Source organism: Acinonyx jubatus, chromosome C1 (genome assembly GCF_027475565.1).
Source record: "Acinonyx jubatus isolate Ajub_Pintada_27869175 chromosome C1, VMU_Ajub_asm_v1.0, whole genome shotgun sequence".
NCBI lineage: Eukaryota > Metazoa > Chordata > Mammalia > Carnivora > Felidae > Acinonyx > Acinonyx jubatus.
Window position 1 is genome coordinate 187,802,083 of NC_069381.1, and position 20,486 is coordinate 187,822,568.

The 20,486-nt window shown below is 36.6% G+C and overlaps 1 protein-coding gene across 9 annotated transcripts in view; it reads left to right on the forward strand.

The window, feature by feature from the left end:
- PARD3B (par-3 family cell polarity regulator beta) overlaps positions 1 to 20,486 on the forward strand; it is a 997,127-nt gene that overhangs the window by 637,874 nt on the left and 338,767 nt on the right. For all 9 annotated transcript variants that reach the window (XM_053215665.1, XM_015074145.3, XM_053215667.1 and 6 more), the window contains one exon: positions 13,837 to 13,881. In XM_053215665.1, coding sequence (XP_053071640.1) covers positions 13,837 to 13,881 — 45 coding nt within the window. The remainder of the gene's footprint in view (positions 1 to 13,836; positions 13,882 to 20,486) is intronic.

Below are 20,486 nucleotides of genomic sequence, written 5' to 3' on the forward strand. Positions count from 1 at the left end.
GACACACAGCTCGGCAGTTTGCTAGTGCATTGGATGACAGAATCAGGATTCAAAAAGATCTCAACAGGAAGAACTGATGAGCTGCAATTCAGAAGATTAAATGTAATAGGGATAAATGTAAATTTAAATTCCTGTACTTGGGTTCAAAAAAAAAAAATCACATCTGCCTTACTCCCAGCCAGCTCATTTTCCACGCTACAGTCTGGGTGATCTTTTTAAAACACAAATCCGATCATGTCACTTCCTTGCTAAAAAGCCCTTAACAGCATCCCATTGCCTTGAGGTTAAAGGTAAAACTCATTAATGTGATTTGGGGTTCCTTCACGACTGACCCCTTTCTTTCTACTTCACCTGGTCTCCCACCCATCTCCCTGTCACACTGAGTGCTCCAGCTCCATGGAAGACCTTTGCATTCTGTGGAACCTGTTTGGGAGCTTTCATGTTGCCTCTTTCCAAACATCATCTTCATGTTTCTCTCTACCTCTTCAGGACTCACCCTAAAGCCCCCAGGAAGACCCAATCCATGAATGAGGGTTAGTCTCAACTTTTGAGGTTGCCTAATCATCTTCCTTTAATTCAACAAATATTTACTGAGTGCCTACTATGTACCAGGCACTGTTCTAGACCCTGGGGACAAAATGGTGAACAAAACAAAGCCCCATGTTCACGTAGAGCTTATGTTCTAGTGGAGAAGATGTCAGGCAGTCATGAGTACTTTGTCGAAAACTAAAGCAGAATGAGGAAGTAGCAACGGAGAGCTAGAGATGGAAGCCCTGCCTTAGGTAAGGTGGCCAGAAGGACCTCTCTGATGATGTGATGAGTATGGAGATGGGAATGAAGGAGAGCAGTAACCTATATGGCTATCTGGTAGAATGGCATGACAGTCAGTCAGGGAGAAGAGCATGTCCTGGAGCTCTGAAGGACTTGCTCAGCATGTTTGGGGAACTGCAGAGAGGCCAGAATGGGTGAAGTAGGCTAAGCAAGGGGAGAGCTGTGCAGAATAAGGTTGGGAAAGGCCCTGAGACACCAGCCAAGGCAGGGCTTAAAGGCGATCATAAGTTTTTAGATTTCCTCCTAAATGTGATTGGAAGCTACTGGGAGGCTTCGAGCATGGGACTGTCATCATAAGATTTTTGTTTTGTTTATTATTTTTAAAGTTTATTATTTTTCTTTGTGGAAAAATAGATTATAGGGAGTAAGTGCAGAATCTCAAAGATCAGTTAGGGGGTTATTAAATCTGTGCAGGTGAAAGTTGAAGGTAGCTTTGATTGGGAAGATGTGCGAATACCTCTCACTCTATTTGTGATTAGTTGCGTAATAGAAACACTTCTGGTTCCAGGCATAGACTATCTTGTTCACTTCCACAGTCCCAGTGCCTAGCCTTATGTCTGGCACACCATTGTCTCTCCCTAGACCTTTGTTGGACAAAGACCTGGCTTAACAGCAGTTAACAGAAAAAGCACTTCAGGATCTTAATTGACAGTAAGATCATGTTAGCTGCCAGAAAAGTTAACTCCTGTCTTAAGTTGCATTAAAAAGCTGGGGTTGAGGAGTGTGAGGTGAGAAAGGGAGATATGAATCCCAGGGCACTCCATGCTGCTTCTCCTATTTCAAGATGTGGCTTGATCCTACACCATTTTTCTTCCCTCTATCTTCTCTTCAGTTATGGCATCCCTCAGTCACAAGACCACACACCTGATTCTGTGCTCCTTTCTGTTGCTTCATTCCTATGTCCAAGCAATAAATTCTCTATGATGTCCCTTAGATTTGTCTTTTTTTTTTTACCCTTCCCACTGTTCTGACATCATCGGAACAATAGTCTATACCTCTCCTTGGTAACAATTTCCAGGTGTATGAGGCTGAAAACAACTTAGGACTAACCTGTCTTCTGACAGTATCAACAACCATTTTTGAGAGACATCAGGTACTCTTTTGTGTAGTTTGTTATGAAACTCTACCTTAGCAGGTGTGGTGACTAGTGAAATACATACTACTTGGTGGTAAAACCGTTAGCAAAATCTTACCTCTAAGACTCACATAATAGAAGGAATTTGTGCTTTGAAATCAGGAAATCTTCAAATTCCAGCTGCCCCACTTGCTAACTTTATGACATAATCCTACTCAGCCTCAGTTCCCTCCTCTGTAAAGTGGAGATAATAATGCCCAACTCACAGAGAATTTGTAAGGATTAATAAGATAACATGTGTTAAAATGCTTAGCATGATTTTTGACACATGTAAGTTGGTAATAAGTTTTGGTTCTTTCCTCCTTATCCCTGTTAAGGATAGAATCACTTTGTGGAAATGTACATTTATAACTAGTGAAATTATAGGTGTGATGTTTTGCTGGTTAATAGTGGATAATCATGTTTATTATGTTACTCATAGGGTAGCCTCTGCCCCCTTTTTTCTGTGATTTAATCAGCCCCAATTTCTTGATGGTAATAGAAATATCTATCAAGGGTGTAAGAAAAATGAGCATTTTTGTAGTCTGAGTAATAGAAATAATCTATCCCTGGTAGATCCCAAGAAATCACAGAGAACTTTCTTTAAAGGGAACTCACACATGTAGTCTTTTCCCTGTCATAGAGTTTTTTTTAAAAAGATTGCATACAACTGATCTTTGAGAACCTCTTTAATCTGTAATGGCTTATTACGCAAAGATGAATAAAATACTATCTTTCCCTTCATTGAAGTTGCCTACAAATCAACATGATACAGAGTAGAAAGTGGTACATTTGCTTGGAGGAAAAGCCAAAGTATCTTCTGGGGGAGACAGAGATGGAGAAAATATTCTACAAAGAGGAGGTTATCCTGGAGAGCTGGGCCCAGGAGAAGTAAGTGTGTTTATACATGTGATGAATTTCCAACAGGGGTAAAGACAGATGGGAAGAAAGTAGGAATCACTGTATATGACTTCAGTAAAATGTGCATAGAGGAAAAGATAAAGAGAAAGGTAAAGGGTTCAAGCCTTGAATACAGGGCTAAGGAGACTAAATTACTTTCTCGGTAGTTGAATTTAGTGAAAGCTTTGAGGTAGGATAGAAAAATAATGAAGGTGATACTTAGAACAGGTCAAACTGGATGTGGCAAATCAGTATAGTAGACTTGGGGAGATGGAGGTAGGTCAAGAGCAAATTTGAGGCAATGGCCAAAGTTCAGCTATGGAATGGAAAAAGCCTGGGATCCAGTTGTAAGGACTCTTGGAAGGAAGACTTGTGACAGTTGCTCATGATGATAGCATGTGCGCTGGACAGGGGAATAGTCCTGAGTTTAGACGTGGTTTCCTTTCAGTCCACAGCTGCATTCTCTCTTTGGTCGTATATGCCAAAAATTTTTTAATTCATATTTTCAACATTGATCACATGATATCCCCTAGCAGGAGAAAGTAAGAGTAATGAGACGTCCAAAGAATATTGCTGTCAGTCGCTGATCACATTCTCACTTTGGTGTTCTCCCTGTTGTATTTTGGATGACAGTTAATCAAGTTGTCCTAGGGCCATTGTTTCTGTGATTTAGGAAACTGGTTTCAAAAAAAGGACAAAGATGTTTCCATTTTTTTTTTTAAAATATTGGAACTATTTTGCTACTGGTTCCAGAGAAATTAAGCAATACTATACCATGGAACTTGTTATAAGATTCATGTCTTATTTTTAATACATGCATGGAGGAGATGGAGCTTAGAGTCCAGAGAAAGCAAAGTGGTTAGAGTGTGCTGAGTACCAGAGAAGAGAGATCTGCACAGGGAATGAACTCCAGGTATAGTTAGAGCTTCTGTCTTGAGTATTACACAGAGTACTGATCAGATCATTCAGGTGAGGAAATTACCAAGGCTGGGAAGGTAACTCCCCCCAAATATCCAGGAAACAGTACCCAGTGCTCATACAGGACCAAGAAAAGTACCTGTTTCCACCAATAGGATTGAAAAAAAAATCTTAAAATCTATAGGACATCGGATAGGGTATGCATAAGGGCATTGCCTCCGTAGTATAGCATTATCAGCCTAGAGTGAAGGGTACTCTGATCCTACCTAGAAAAATGTTAAAAGCAAATCCCAAAAGGATCAACTCTTTCCAGGTAATTCAACTATATTCCAAAAATATAAAAATATATAAAGGAATATAAAAACAGCAAGAACCCAACATCAAGATAAATTTTACATATCTAGTATCCAATAAAAGATTATCATGTATGCAAAGAACTATCGAAATATGACACATAGTGAAAAAAATCATTAAGACCAGAACTGATGCAGATGTTAGAATTTGCAGACAAGCACATTTAAAAATTATTTTGACTGTGTTCTATACACTCAAAAACCTGAGGGAGAATTGAACATGTTAAGTAGAGACATGGAAAGTATTTTTTAAAATTACCTGGAAATGAAAACTTTAATGTGTGAGATAAAAATACACTGGATGGAATCAATAGCAGATTCGATATTGCAGAAAACAAGATAAGTAAATGTGAAGGCATAGTGATAGAACTATACAAGCTAAAAGAGAAAAAAGACACACAGAAATGAACAGTGAACTATGAACTGACAGACAACTTCAAGATGGCCTAAGGAGCATACAATTGGAGACCCCAAATTAGAGAAAAACATATGAATAAATAATAGCCAAACTTTCCCCCAGTTTAAGGAAAGCTAGAAATGCAAATCCAAGAATCTCACTGCATTCCTAAGCACAAAAAAATAAGTCTCAAACATTTTGAAAGGACTCGAGTCATACAACATATAATCTGTCACTGTAGTGGAATTAAAATTCAAAAACAGAACTCTGGAAAATCTACAAATATTTGGAAATAACATTTGTCAGTAACACATAGAACAAGAAAGAAAGTAAGAGAAAAATTAGAAAGTATTTGAACTGAATGAAAATGAAAACACTGTATCAAAATCTGTGAAACAAAAACGTTGTGGGATGCCACTAAGGAGATTTATAAAGCTGAGCAGGGAGAAAGGTCTCAAATCAATGATCTCAGCTTTTACTTAAGAAAATAGAAAAAGACGAGTAAATTCAACCCAAATTAAGCCTAAGAAAGGAAATCATAAAAGAGTAGAAATTAGTGAACTGGAAAAAAAATTTTTGAGAAAATCAGTGAAACCAAAATTTAGGTTTTAAAGGTCAACAAAAATGCCTCATTAACAAGAATGATAAGGATAAAATAAGACATGTGAACATTATCAGGACTGAGAGGGGATATCACTATGGATTCTGCAGATAATAAAAGAATATTACGGCACTATTATGAACAGCAAATTTGACAACTAAGATGAAATGGACAAATCACTCGAGGGAGATAAACTATCAAACTCACACTAGAAGAAATAGTTTAAATAGCCCTATAGCTATTAAAGAAATTGAAAAGCAGGTAAATACTTTCCCACAAAGAAAACTTTAGGTCCAGATGACTTTACTGGTGCATTTTACTAAACAATGGTAGGAGGAGATAATATGAATTCTATAGAAACACTTCCAAATAAAGAGAGAGTACTTCCCCAACTCAGTCTATGAAGCTGGCATTATTGTAATACAAAAACCAGAAAAGAGCATTAGAATACAAACAACAACAACAAAAAAAACCCTTTACCTTGATATCCTTCATGAATTGGTACAAAACTATGTTATAAAATCGAGCAGTTTGAACCCAACGATATATAAAAAAGAGCAGGATCAAGTGGAATTTATTTCAGGAATGCAGGTTTGGCCTACCATGTGAAATAAATCAATACAAGTCACATATTAAGAGATTAAAACATAAACATGATCACATCAGTAGATACAGAAAAAGTATTTGATAGAATGAAAGATAAAAAATTAAAGAATGTTATTTGGGAACAAACTTGTGGTACAGTTATGAAGAAAGGAGAAAAATGATAAAACGCAAAATTTAGGATTGTCCTTACCTTTGAGTAAGGAGGAAAGGGAAGAAGATTGACGTGAGCTCCCATGGATTTCAAAGGTAAAATAATATTCTTAAACCTAGTAGCTGAAACACAGTGTCTGTTTTTTGTTGTCCTTTATATTTTATGCATATATTATAGACAGTTTAATGCAATGTTTAATAAAAGCAACTTTAAATGCTAGTGGGGTTTTTGCTTCTGAAACTGTCATGTAACAGACCTCTATTTACTCTGCTGCTTTGGAAACTCATCACATTCTGTGTATTGAAAAGAGTATCCTCTATACCAAGTATTCCAGGTTTTTTTGGAAATGTAATATTTCCTGTAAACAGAATGAACTGCTCTTTTAAGTGTCATTACCACGTGAAAGAGCCGCAGTGAGATTAGTGCCGGGAAACCAAAAACTAAATACAGAAGCACTAAAACCCCAGTGGTCAATTACATAGAGCTCGTTTATTAGAGAAGGACAATGAGGTATGCCTAGTCTATCAATTATATTTTTTTTCCCACACTTCACCACTTAAAATATAAGTGAATTTGTATTTGTTCCAAACAGTTTTACCATGTTTTGGGTTTTATCTAGACCAGTCCAAGAATTTGACTCCAGTCACCTTTTCCTACCCTTTGCTTGCCAGGAACATGTCTGCAAATTGCACCACAGGAATTTTACTAGGTTTATACATGTGTGTGTTTCAACATTCATTTAACCATATATACGCCACAATTAAACATATGTCCCAACCATTAGTCTAGAGCCCTGGGATAAAGGGGCCTATTCAAATTGCTGCTTCCTTTACTCTTACATATGCTGCATCCATTCACTCAGCAAGCATTAGTGAGTAAAAGTGCTAAACGTGATTCTAAGCTAACAAGGAAAAACAAGCCATATACCTCCCTTAAGGTGCTCATACTTTAGAGGACAATGGACCCATACACAAATAATTGAGAAATTTATAACTTTTGGTCCATAACCTCAGCCTGGAGGCCTAAGAAGATGACTTGGAGCAGGTGACATTTAAGTGGAATTTAAAGGATGTTTGCAGAGCAGGAGAATGAATGAATTTTCATTATGATTCGGAAGGAATTTTATGTGCTATTTGTACATTGTATAGATGTATGAAGTTGCACCGCCTGTTCAGATACATACTTCTTCTGTGCCAGAGTTCAGAGAACCTAGCAAAAGCAGTGGGGTGTGAAAGAAAATCAGAACCCATTTGTGACCAACTGCTCCTGCTAGATTTTATGATAAGTTTTTGCCATCCTCTAAGTGGCCCCATACTGAAGGTAGGGAGCATTATCTGCATTTTACAAATGAGTTCAGTAAGCTTGAAAAGACTAAGTAATTAGTCCATAGCCATGCATGTAAGTAGTGTCTCAGTCCAGGTCCCTTTGACATCAAAGCTTCAGCTTTTCAACTCTTTTCATGCTACTCCCTAGCCATCACTAGTAAAGATGCCCCCGATGCTAAAAGTTGTCAAACAGACCAATTGGTTTGAATATTCAGCCGCCTGAAACCTTTATTTACTTTTCTGAATCTTCACGTCTGTCTAACCTTCTACCATACTCCTAAAGCTTATCCTTCCTTTATTATACTAGTTACTTCATTGCACCATATCAATGTATTATTTATTTGCATCTTCTCATTAGACCCCAGCATTGAGTATCTGACTGTTTTTGGAAAAGACAGGGTTTATTGAATGCATTCAAAACAAATGAATTAGCAAATTTATGAAGGAATGATTTGATTTTTCCAATGTTCTTGATGAGATCACGACAAGAGTGTAAGAACATATGAAAAGTGTTGGACTTTTCCTAACCTTCGACTTAAGATCTTCTAAGATTCGTGGAGGAAGAAAGGGAATTCTAAAGAGATCACTGAAAAGTTGTGAAGATATGAAAAATTGGATAACTGAGGGAGGGGGTCCCTCATTTTTATCCTGAGGCACAGTAGCTGGGGCTACCCTATAGTATTAGAAGAACACTTCAGCTGTTGAGTTCAAATTAGCATATTGTCAGAGAGCACATCCAGAGATGAACATGGTGCTTTAGAGGAGACTTGCCCAAGAGAGATGGGGAGATAAACATTTGTATCATCATCTTGTGCTAATTCCCTAACCCTCTTTTCAGCAAAAGCCTTGTTTCATTTGTTTGCTTTTGTAGTTTTTATTTGTTTCAAGAAGTGGAAGAATTTTTTCAACACTTAAGAATTCATAGTACTGAAAACTCAGAAGAAAGTCTCCCCAAGGAGAAGCATTATATGCCAAATAGCCATTGACATAAGAAAACACAATAAATTAATGCAGTAATAGTTTATGGTTACTAAGAAGAGAACTTAATTTACAACTTGAAATAGGTTTGTATTTCTCAGAAATTCTGGAAATCAATCAGTGGCACAGAAATTGATCTGTTAAAGAGAAGAAAATTGATTCTTAATATTGGCAACCACATCATTTTTTTTTAAGTTTTGAAGGAATAGGTCTTGGAAACAAGTTTATCAACCATCAAGGAATTACTTGGTATTTAGTTTCCTAGCAAACTACCCAAAGAGAAGTATTTATGGCCTCATTAGAAGATAGATTTTTATTGCACCAAACATCACCTTCAAAACTGCAATCTCTACTATGTCAACGATATGGAAGTAAAAATTAAATGAAACAGAGTTCTGTGCATGAAAGACATGCACTGAATCATATTTTAGAGTGCTGCTTCGCATCAAAGTATCTCAGTATGAAGTAGTGGGAATCTGAACACATTTGCATCTTCCCATTCATGACATAGTGTTGGCATTCTCAAAAAGAGTAACTGTAGCTGATGGCAGTTTTTATCTGAAGAGATTTGTGCATGTTAGCAATACACTGTCTTCTGTCAGCATAAGTAGAGCATATGGGGCCCATTAACTCACCAAATCTGCCACTGTTCTGCAAATTTTTATTAAGCAAGTGCAGTCCCTAATAGTCACTTATGTTATAGAATGCGTATCAAATGCTATCAATAAGCAAGGGGATTGTTTTCCCCCAGTGAGAATGCATTTGAAGTGTATGAGAAGGCTTGACAAAAGAATAAAATATTTTAAGTGATCACCGTATTAACATAAATGTATCCTACTGGGAAGCCAATGTATGTATTATAAGCACTTTAATGTTTGTCTCTAATAAGCTCTCAGGGTGCCATCTTTTTCACAGATTTTTCTCCCCATATTTTTTTGGTTTATGATTTCTCTCAATTCTAACAATGATCCTGGTGGAGTCAAAAGACTCTGTGTGTTTATCCACAGTTTGTAAAAAGGTGCCATTAAATGTTGAGCAGTTCTAATTAGCTTCAGAGGGCTACAACCAAGATGACTAGAAACATGGGCCATCAGGTTGCTGTGTTTCTCAAGTAAGTCTTCCTGAACCCGAGGATGCACCAGGGAATTAACCAACATCCAAACCAAAGAGTGTCCTGCTTATGAAGCACTTTACAAGAATTAAATCAGTGTCCGTCAGTCTTGAGTTGAAGGCCAGGAAGCATGAGCTCAGTATAGAAATCCCATTATCTAAATAAATTCAGGGAAAAAAAGAGCAAGTCACAGTGCTCTCTAAGTATTTAATAACAGTTACAATAGAAATGGCCATGAATTTCATCTTCAGAAGGTCCCAGCATTTCATTGATGTCGCTTTGATTACTGTAACATCCCTTTAAGTAATCAAGAGCAAGTAGTACCTGTCCTTGGGTAAAACTGAAGGATGAAAAAGGGAATACAATAGGTTCTGGAAACTTAAAAGAAGGAATGAACAAACCAAAGAAAGAAAAAAATCCATCATCAGAACCAGAACAAGAAACTGTGACTCTTGATCCATCAACACTCTCTCACTTGGTGCTTTTGGTGCCTCACCATTTCGGAATGGAAGACCTTTACCACACCCAGCCCACTCATTTTTCAACCTCTTGTAAATAAGGTTGCATCTGAATATGACACACCTGTCATATTCATACTGCTACCATTCCAATTGCTGTGCTATCCAAATATTATGCAGTGAAATGACTAGACTTAAGCTCCAGCCCCCCAGAGATAACTTTATAGTAGTTCTAAGGTAATGTGAGTTATAAAGGAAGTTGATTATTAATTATAACACTTGTCATTTAAAAAAAAAGTAGTGGTAGTGTGTGTAATTTTACCTCATTTTCTCATTTGCTACTATTATTTAAATCACTTCCCAGCACTAAGCGTGTGCATAAAAGATGATTGTTCCCAATTTAACCTTTTAAATAAAGTGTATTCTATTAATTAAGTCATTACAGTCCCCTCTCTTTTCTATTATGTTTATTCATTTATCTTCTGTCCTAAAGATAGACATCTGTGTCACTGAATATTTTGGAGAAAGACCCCTAATTTTTATGCCTATCACCCATTTGGATTTTCTATACTGTTTTTTGAAATAGTGTTCTAAAGAATTTCAAATTGTCAATTAAAATAATGATAAGTATTCCCACTAAGAATAATAGAGTGTGCAGTCAAAAAGTAAGGAAGTACCATGTTTAACCTAATATGGCTGAGGAATGTGCAATACTTAAGTTGGCTTAGATTTAATGGGATAACTTATGTCTATCAAAATAAGACAAAAGCAAAATAACAAAATCCTATCTTTGTATGAATCCCTTTTTCAGAGTAACTCTATATAATAAGGCTATATTGTCTGAGTGCTATATTTCCTTTGCCTTTTTTTTACACTACAAGATGAACTAGAGACAGGTAAACTGAGAGATAAGACCTGCTGTAGACGTGGGATCATCCATGGAGATAACGCTTCGAAGTGCCTGCCTGAAGGCATAGTATTCTCTCAAATATTTTCACCTCTAGTCCTTTATAATCCCAGGTACATGAAATCCTAAATACCACCATCAAATTCACAACTGCTACCACTCTCACAATTTTCATGTATCAAAAGTTTTCATTTATTGAGAAATAAGTACCTTCAACTGTGCTCGGTGTTTTTGTACATTTTTTTTTTCATTTAGTCCCACAACTCCTTGTGTAGTGTTTTTATCTAATTTTTTCACACAAGGATAGTAAGGTTGAAAAGAACTTGGTAACTTGCCTGGTAAAGCTGAAATACAACCCACATCTATCTCATTATTAGCTATCATGTTAGACTGCCTTTCTATTTAGGTCCCTGTTAATAATGCTGATGGTAGTCTACATTTATTAAGCACTTACTATATGATCTTCTAAGTACCTTGAATAAATTTACACATACAATCTTCACTTTAAGACTTTGGAGGAAACAGTATTATTTTCATTTTAAATGGTTTTTTTTTTTTTAACATTTATTCATTTTTGAGAGACAGAGCATGAGGAGGGGAGGGGCAGAGAGAGAGGGAGACACAGAATCCAAAGCTGTCTACAGGCTCTTAGCTGTCAGCACAGCCCAACATGGGGCTGGAACTCATGAACCGTGGTATCATGACCTAAGCTGAAGTCATATGCTTAACTGACTGAGCCACCCAGATGCCCCAATATTATCTTCATTTCATATATGATGAGATTGAGGCTCGGGGAGTTATAACAAATTGCATTTGACTAGCAAGTTTCCAAGTCTGGATTTTAACTCTGATGGTATCTCATTTGTGAAATGGGGATGAATATGTTAGCTTGAACCCATTAGAACTTCAAATTTCCAAACATGTTAAAGAAAATTACAGCTAACACTTGTTGATATTTCTCACCACAGAAAGACTTCTATTAATAACATATATTCAAATATAAAGGATACTAGTTTCCTAACATATAAGTGTTTATAAAATGTTTTCTTACATTCATGCTACTCATATTCAAAGAATATAACAAACTCTTCTGTGACTTATCACAAATATAGTAGAATGGCTAAGAGTGCAGTATGTTAGTTCTAGATCTTTCATTTGTGAAGTATGCCTCAGTTTCTTTATCTGTAAAGTACAATAATAAGGGATAATAATAATACCTGTCTTTACATGTCGCTGTTGGGGTTGAATGAGTTATTAGCTATAAAGTGCATAGGACAGAAGCTACATATTACAAGTGCTCAATTAGTATTAGCCACTAGTAGTATTGTTTTTTTAATTATGGTCATTTTCCAATATTTTTATACTGCAGATTCCACTGTAAGTTTTTTTTTTAAACCTGAGAAAGCTAGAATTTGGCACACAATTGGAACCTGAGGAATATGGACGGACATCTCTAACTAGAAATACAAAGAAAAGTCTCAAAGATTTTTAAGAAGTTTATACTAGGAAAATTGCAGACATGTAGTGTTGTTATCTAAAAAATAAAGTCATAGCTTAGAAAAGGAGAGCTAGGTGGGAGCAGGAAGATCTACATATGTGACTGGGTTGGTGAAGTATGACTTCATGGTGTAGGCAAAGGGAGGAGACGTGCACTCCTCTGACACCAGTCTAGTGTTAGGAAAAGCGTTGTCAGCAAAGTTCACTTCACCTTGCTCAGTCCTTGAACACCAGATTTTTATAGACTAACTTGGTCAATGGCACATAGAAAATAATGAACAACTGTTGCTGAATATTGAAGTGATAACCCATGCAGACGTGCTTAAGGATTAAGACGTTGGCATCTATGTTTTTTAGGGATACTAGGTAATAGCTTTCATATAATGTCATTGTCTGGTGCTAGTCTCAACATCAAACCAGCCTCGTAGAATGAGTTGAGAAATGTTCCCTCCTCTGAATTTTCTGAAAGAATTTCTATAGAATTAGTGTGATTTCTTCCTTAAATGTTTGGTAGAATTCATCAGTGAAACCATCTGGATCTAGAGTTTTTTATATGGGAAAGTTCCAGCTACAAATTCATTAAAAGCAAACAGAAAAACTATAGGGTCTTTCAGCTTATATATTTCTTCCTACATAAGCTTTGGTAATTTGTGTCTTTCAAAAATGTATGCATTTCACCAGAGCTATGTTATCTGGGGTTAATTGTTTTTTCACTACCGAAACAAGGTTTTTCTTCATATTCTAACTGATGGCCCTCAATTATGAAGCTTTTTACTCTGGCTATTGTGAATAGATACTATTCCCAGCTCTGTGTGAACTTGCGACACTTTTCCTGTTATACTTTTGGGTGGTTCTTTTCCGGGTCGTGGGTAGTTTCCTCACATGTGTGTAATCATCAGTATTCAACTGGAGACGTGAGGCGATTCTCTGCAGATCTCAGAAAGAGTTCTGTATACTCTCCAGTTCTCTGCCAGCAAACTACACCTACCTTAGCTTCCCTGGACATCCAGCTCGAAGTCCTTAGACTGGGTGCTCACTGAGCTCCGCTGTGTTTCCCTCCCTATACCACAGCCTGGAAACTTTCTCCAGAAGATAAGCTAGAACAAGTGTAGATTCACCTCACTTGTTTTCTGTCTCTGCTGCCTAACATCTAAAATCTTAATTGCCATTGTTTCATGTTTTATGTATTTAATTTTTTTTTCAAGAGGGATTGTAAATCTGTTTCCTTTTACTCCATTTTGACCAGATATAGAAGTCCAGTCCTGGAGTATTGTGTGTGTGTGTGTGTGTGTGTGTGTGTGTGTGTGTGTGTATTATATATATATGTATATAGCTATTACACTCAAAGAATTTTATTATATATTATACATCTCTAGGCCCTTGAGTTTAATTTCTCCTTGTGCAGGCATGAAAACCATAGCCCAGTTAAAAGAGCTGAGAGTACTGAAAATTAAAAGGAAGTGAAATTATATTCATAAATGATCTAATGTATATATATATATTTCTTCATAGCTGCCTTTGAAATATCTACCAGTAGAAATGAGCTGCCCCAGGTAGTCTGGGGAACACTTTTTTTCCTCAAAATTTTTCCAGTAAAGGACTTAACTTATGAATCTATATCAATTTATTGCTCAAAAAATGGCTGATTTACAAGCAGTCCTGATCCTTGTCTCTTTTATTTCTTCTCAGTGCCAGATGAAAGCAAAGTCCACTCATTGGTTGATCACAAATCGGGTAAGAAACTCCTCATAGCTGACTTTAGATCCTCCTTCCTGGAAATTGCTGGCTGCGTTTGAGTAGCAGTTGGAACTTATTTCCATCCACTCGTCACTGAAAGGCTTGCTAATTAATACATGAGATGTCTCCGACTTCCACAAAGATGAATTATTGCCTGGCTGTGTGTGTAGTGGCATAACGTATGCTGACTCAAAATGTTTGAGAGGAAAGAATAAAGGTTTCCAAAAACTAATAATTTTAAAACCCAAACTCTTAAACCTGTTAGCCAGCTGAACACTTAAAACAACAAACAAATTGTAAGGAAAATCCAAGGAAGTTTGAAACTCTTTCCTGTGATGAGTTGCACGTTACAAAGAGCTCCAGAATAAGAAAAGTGTCATCATTTCTCTGCCCTCAAAAAGGAATATTTTTGCTTGTCATCAAAGGGGATCACACCCCAGATGGCTATCTTATCTTTCTTTTGACTGAGGAATGAATGAACCTTCCTTAGAGGTTCTACAGGAAGTCCACAGGGATCCCTAAGGGTCTTCTGGATCTTTCTCTGTTATGTATGTGATACCTTCATGGCAAAAATCCAAACTTTCCCTTCATTAGCAAGTGGCCTGCTTCTGTCTCTATGCCCTTCATCCTTGCTTTTTCACGTTAGTTGAAAACACTTAAAGCTACTAAGCTAGCAAATACTACAGTGAGATCCCTTTCCTCTACGGGTGCATTATCTGGGAGAAAGTGTCCGTTTTACTCTTAGGCTTGCCACTCCAAATAACAGAAGGGTTACAATTTGTTGACATGCCCCCCCAACCCTGTTTCTGAAACAAAGAAGTCTTTCCTGTCACCGAGTGTCTCCTGCATTTATGTGCTAATTATGTTTCCAGCAGTAAGTGGCCTTGATGCTTCATTACTTCTATCATGTTCCAGGGCAAGATTATGATTTTTTGTTTCTTTTCCTCTTTCTCCATATTCTCTTGTGATAACAGCAGGGAAGGGCTGGTTCACAACTCTTAGATTGTTTTCTTTTCTGCTCCTCCTAATAAAGAGCCTAAGAGGTTAGATCACTGTGAAAGAAAAGATTTTTGTGGAAGTGATAAACTGCAACATGCTGCTTTTCCCCATCATCCTTGCCCATTAAATCCTCGACTACTACAAGTGTTTTTAGGAGCCTGAAAACGAAGTTCTCATGACCAAGGAACCCCAAGGATGGCCTGTATTACTTTCACCTTAAATGCATCCTAAATGGTACTGCTGTAGTGAGCTTTGTTACACATATTAACCCTTGAAGATTAAAGCCTTTTTATGTACTGGGGTAGGCTTCAAGGTAAAAAAAAAAAAAAAAATCAATTTTTAAGACTTTATCAGTTTGGTTTTTGAAAATGAGCAAATAAACTTCCTGGCTTTTTTCCAGAAAATCAAATCTTACTCTGATCTTACTTAATTTCCTAAAAAATTCCTGTTAGCCAGTAACTAAAAGTCACTGCCACTCTTTTTAAATGAGAACATCTTAGTAATTCAGTATTTTAGTAAATTGAATTTAATAAATTGCAATGTAGTAAATTGCTACAGTATTTTAGTAAATTGAATATGTCTTTGTATAGTATGATATAAAACATATTAATAAAGAATTACCCTAAGTTCAAAACTTGAAATAACTTCCAAATTAAAAAAGAAATGACAAAAGTGGCATAATTTAAAATCTGTCAGGTAGGTTAATTGTAAGCTCCACATGGCAGCTTTACTCCAGCTGGTTGATAAAAATAGTACCAACAGTCTTTAGACCGTGTGAACCATGATGCTTAAATACATTGGGTGTTTTAAAGATTTCTGGTCACTAATGAGTTGCTCATACAACATTCACTATTTTACACTTCTGAGTACTCGTGTGCCCTCTCACAGCATCACTGAGCTTTTCATTGGCCATCTGTGACATCAGTGCAAATGCTGAGAACAACCAGAAAACAGAGAAAACACAGCAGAGAGACAATCGCCTAATACTATTCAGTCTAGAGTTAGATTAAGTGAGACAGTTAATGTCTCTAACATTAAGACGGACTCTAAAACATTAGACACAGTTCTGAGAAAATACAAAGCCACATTAAAGGAAAATCTGCAACTAAGGTTATAAATTTATATCCTCCAAGAATATAACCTCCCCCACTTTTTACATTTATTTCCTTTGGAAAATTGGTCTTGAATGTATAGTGATTCTCAAAAACTCATTCCTCGCGTAAAATGCCGCTCCCCTGTGTGTGCCACATGCATGCAGAGCAGTTTCTGGGGAGGCTTTGGTGGCGGTCGTGGCAGTGACAGTGAAAGATTAAGGGTCCTTTTGATTCTGGTAATGTCTTTGAGTTACAAAATCATTTTCAAAATGCACCTAATGTATAACTGAAGTCTCATTCTGCTACAGTCTGTGACCGCTAAGCAAGTTACTAGTTGGATTATAATGTCTAATGTTCCATGATCATACTTGTCTCGCCAGTGTTTAAAGAGATCATTTGGTGTCTTTTTGTTTCACCTTTCTCTCCCTTAAATCTTTTTCTCCAGCATATTTAAGTAAAAAAGGTGATTATCTCTTTTGCTAAAAAGAGAGAGTATCTCCCTGTGTCTCTTTTTAATTATAGAAATGTGGGCAGCTTTCATACTATCCAAGACCATCAGGAAGTTAAATTAAGTTGTATGTGCTGCCCTAAATCTATCATCCATCCTCTTATTTGGGATGATATTCAACATTTTAATAAATTCATTGGAGTTAAAATTTCTTCTGAGTCAGCTACGGAGAGTGTAGAGAGCCATTTCGTGCCAAGTTCCATCTGTTGGTCTACCTTGGGTACCTCCCAAATTTGTGACAATATTTTTGGCATCCTTTCCCGGGCTTAAGCTTTAAATGGTTGATTCTTCAGAACTCTGATCAAATCAAAGGCTCAGGTAAGATAAATCATTCTAACATTTTTGGCCCAAAATGTAGTGTGCCCTCACTCCTTCTGGATTCAATTCAGTATTCTTGAGATTTTTTCTGCATTTTGCCTCAGGGGTTTCCCCTGAGTGCATGTATTTCAGACCTTAGCTAGGAAGCTGGCAGGATGATTCTGTGGTTGATCTTGTATGGTCTTCCTCCATGTATAAGAGGTGTCAATGTCTATGGAATGGTGAGACATCTCAGACAGATTAAGAACAAAATGCCTTGTAATTGGTTCCTTTAAGAAAAATCACAAGTTTCAGAGAGCCTTAAAAGTCAAAAAGGTGTCTTTCACTTTTCCCCTTATCTTGTTCATTGAATTCTGATGAAACCCAAATGTTAGTAAATGCAGACGGTTAAAGAAACTTCAGCAAAAGCAATGAAAACCATTTTTTTTGATGATTTAAATACTCTAAGGAACATTAGAATCCGAAGAAAATGACATCAAGTTTGGCGTAGCTTTTTTTAAAATTATACCTTAATTTTGACTGTACACAGTCTCGTAAACTATGTCTGAGAAGGCAATCTTTCCTTCCCTGCGCCCTACATTCTGAGCTGACACCTAAACTGATAGTTTAATGCTCCTCAACATTCCGACAGAAAGGACTTATAAATTTTACTTTTTTTTTTACTCTGTCTTAATTTTTTTTTTTTGTTTTGATTTACTGCTTGGAACTGTTTTAATATGTATTGACTGTCTGCAGAGATCTTTGCTGACCCAGCTCTTTAAGATGATGCAGTACTGAAGAAAGCCGATGAGTTCTTCTTTATGAGCTCTGACATATTAATTAGCAAAATGGACTAAAAAGCTTTCCTATTTCTATTTTAATTTCTTACATTCTCAAACACCTGTCTATATAGCTGTAAAACAGGCAAGTCTGTAAAAGTAACGGTTGGCAGTAAGTCCAGACCTTCTCTGAGATAAGTTTATCAATTAATGAGCAAATATTCATTAACAGTCTAAGGGGATATCTCTGTATAGGTGCCTTGAAGCCAGTAAGTATTTGATATCTTACATTTTACTGGTAAGGAGGCTGAAGCTCAGGGCATTTAAATACTTGCTCTCTCAGCCGGTAACTAGTATGGGTTAGGTTATGAACCCAGATACCGTGCAGTAAAACCTGTGCTCTGGCCAGTTGATTTTCCACCAGCATGTGCCTAACACTTCAGTCCCAGGAACTGAGAAGAATACAGTTCTAGTTGGAAGACATGACACACACATCAAGATAGCCCATGAATTATTGCTTACCTTTGGTAAACTCCAGCTGAACAAGGAATACCATAAGTATAATTTCTCTAACAGACTATTGTAACTCAGTGAGCATGGGAGAGACATCTGATCTGATCATTTTTTCCTCTGTTTCCCTACATGTGTGTATGCGTGTATGTAGATATAAATTATTTGTATTTATAACATATTTATATGAAAGTTAGGCCAAGTTAAGAGATGGATAAGAAAATATGCATGTGATGTGCATGTATTGTGTATAAATTATAGCAAATGTGCATGTGACACGTATCCTTAAGGCAAAGGCCAAAAGTTTAATATGCAGGTCGCCAACTTGGCAGACCTTACATTCTGTTCTAAATGCATTGTGTGTAAACTTTATATTTCGAATGTTCAAGTGTGGCCAAAGAAATCTCTAGATCTTTCCAAAGAGCTAGAGTAGAGCTCTTAAAAGCAAAAGGTGATGAGATAGTCCCTTTAATACAAGAGCAATGTGTTATTAAGTGGCATTTCATATATTTTGTTGAGTCTTAGTATTTCATACTTTTATAGACTATCTAAATTAAAGTATGCATTTAAAATTTGGAATACCAGCTATGGTCATTTTTCATGAGTCTTAATTGGATACTGCTTTTCATGGCTTTTTATTGTTATTGTTGATAAGGACCTAAATCTTAGAGTCAGTAGGTAGTGGACTTAAACTCTGTTTCTTTCCTCATTAGTTGGTTAAGGTAACACTATATGGCTATAGTTTTGGACAAAAATCTTCATTAGGTAATTTCTAAGCTTTGGTCATTTGTTATGTTGGTTAAATATAACTTTCATCATGAGAAATATATACATTCTCACATCCTCCAGCTTGGTTTACCTTTCCATGGGATTCAGGATGTTATTAAAAAATAGCAATATATATAGGATTCTTCCTATACAAACTTGATTATGAAGCGACTCTGGTATTTCCTATGTTGTAAAAGGTTACTGAATAGTCTGGTCTCTAAAATTCAATGAATCAAATGGAATTAGAAATAAATCTGTCAGCCTTCTTAGAAATGCGGTTAGAGTCTTTGCTACTCAGATATGGTGCAGGTGTGTGCATCTCTGAATTTCATGAGTAGATAGTCTACATATTTTTACAAATCAAATTTCAAAATTAATTATTTCAGTTCTACTCATGTTTATTAAGTGCCCATTCTGTGACAGGTGTTATATCAAGTACCTGAGATAGGAAATGACATAAGACATGGTCTCTGTCTTAGAAAATTTTTTTTATGAAATGGTAGGGGAAAAAGACATATAAATGCCTAATTAAATATTGGTTTGGTACGTCTGTGCTAAAGAGTACAATGCAGAAGTCTCACAGGAAATATTGCTTGATTCTGCTTGGGATTGGGGGATGGCTGTCATGTTTCAGTAAGGAAATGCTTCCATGGCAGGATCTGAAAGATAAATAGAAGTTTGAGAAATAAAAAAGGTCAATAAGCTAACACATTTCAAGCATATGGAAAGTTATGACAATTTGAAACATCGTGGTATGTTCATGAAACTATAAGGATTTCAGTGTGTCACAAATGCAAAGTGGAGAGTAACAGATACAAGGTTGAGCCAGTAAGCAGAGATTAGATCATGCAGAATTCTTATCAAATGGAAAAATGTGAATGTTATCCTACAGGCTCAGAGAATTGAAACCTATTAAAGAAGGGGATTGGCCAGTTTTATATTTTACTACTATTACTTTGCTGTGGTGACTTGAAGGACAAAAAGAAAAACAAAAAGTCAAGGACAATAATTAAGAGATCATTGCAAGAGTCCACATAAGAGATAGTGTGGACATAAGTTCAAGTGAATCACAATGGAAATGGAAAGGAAATTAAACATATTTAGGAAATAGAGCTTTGAGTTTGTGAGGGTTTTTTAATTAAACTTGGTGAGTGAGGAAGAAGATCCAATTTGATTCTCAGTGTATCATCCAGCTATTGCTATAACTATGCTGCATGACAAAGTCAACAGCAAACGTTTCTTGATCACCTATCTTCATGTGGGCTGGGAATTGCTGATCTCAGAAGTGTTTCGCTGGGCTTAGCTCCAACCTACAATGTAGGCCCTGGTTTTATGCATGCCTCTTATTCTCCTTGGAACAGTGGTTTGCTTAGGAAAGTATTTTTGATAACAAGAATGATAAGATGGAAATAGGGTAGATAGAGAGGAAACCCATATGTGCCAGAGCTGTGGAGTATTAAGTCACATGAGAGTGAAGGTAGTAGAGTAGAATGAGAGGCAGGAGTAGAGGGAAGTATGGCAGGGTGGTATGAGCTGGGAAGGAGTAGGGATTTTATATGCGCATAGGTGACCATTGTACTTGAAAGTGGAAATGAGAAGTAAAGACGTCATTGAGCCCCCTCCCAACCCTGACCAGCATGATATGGG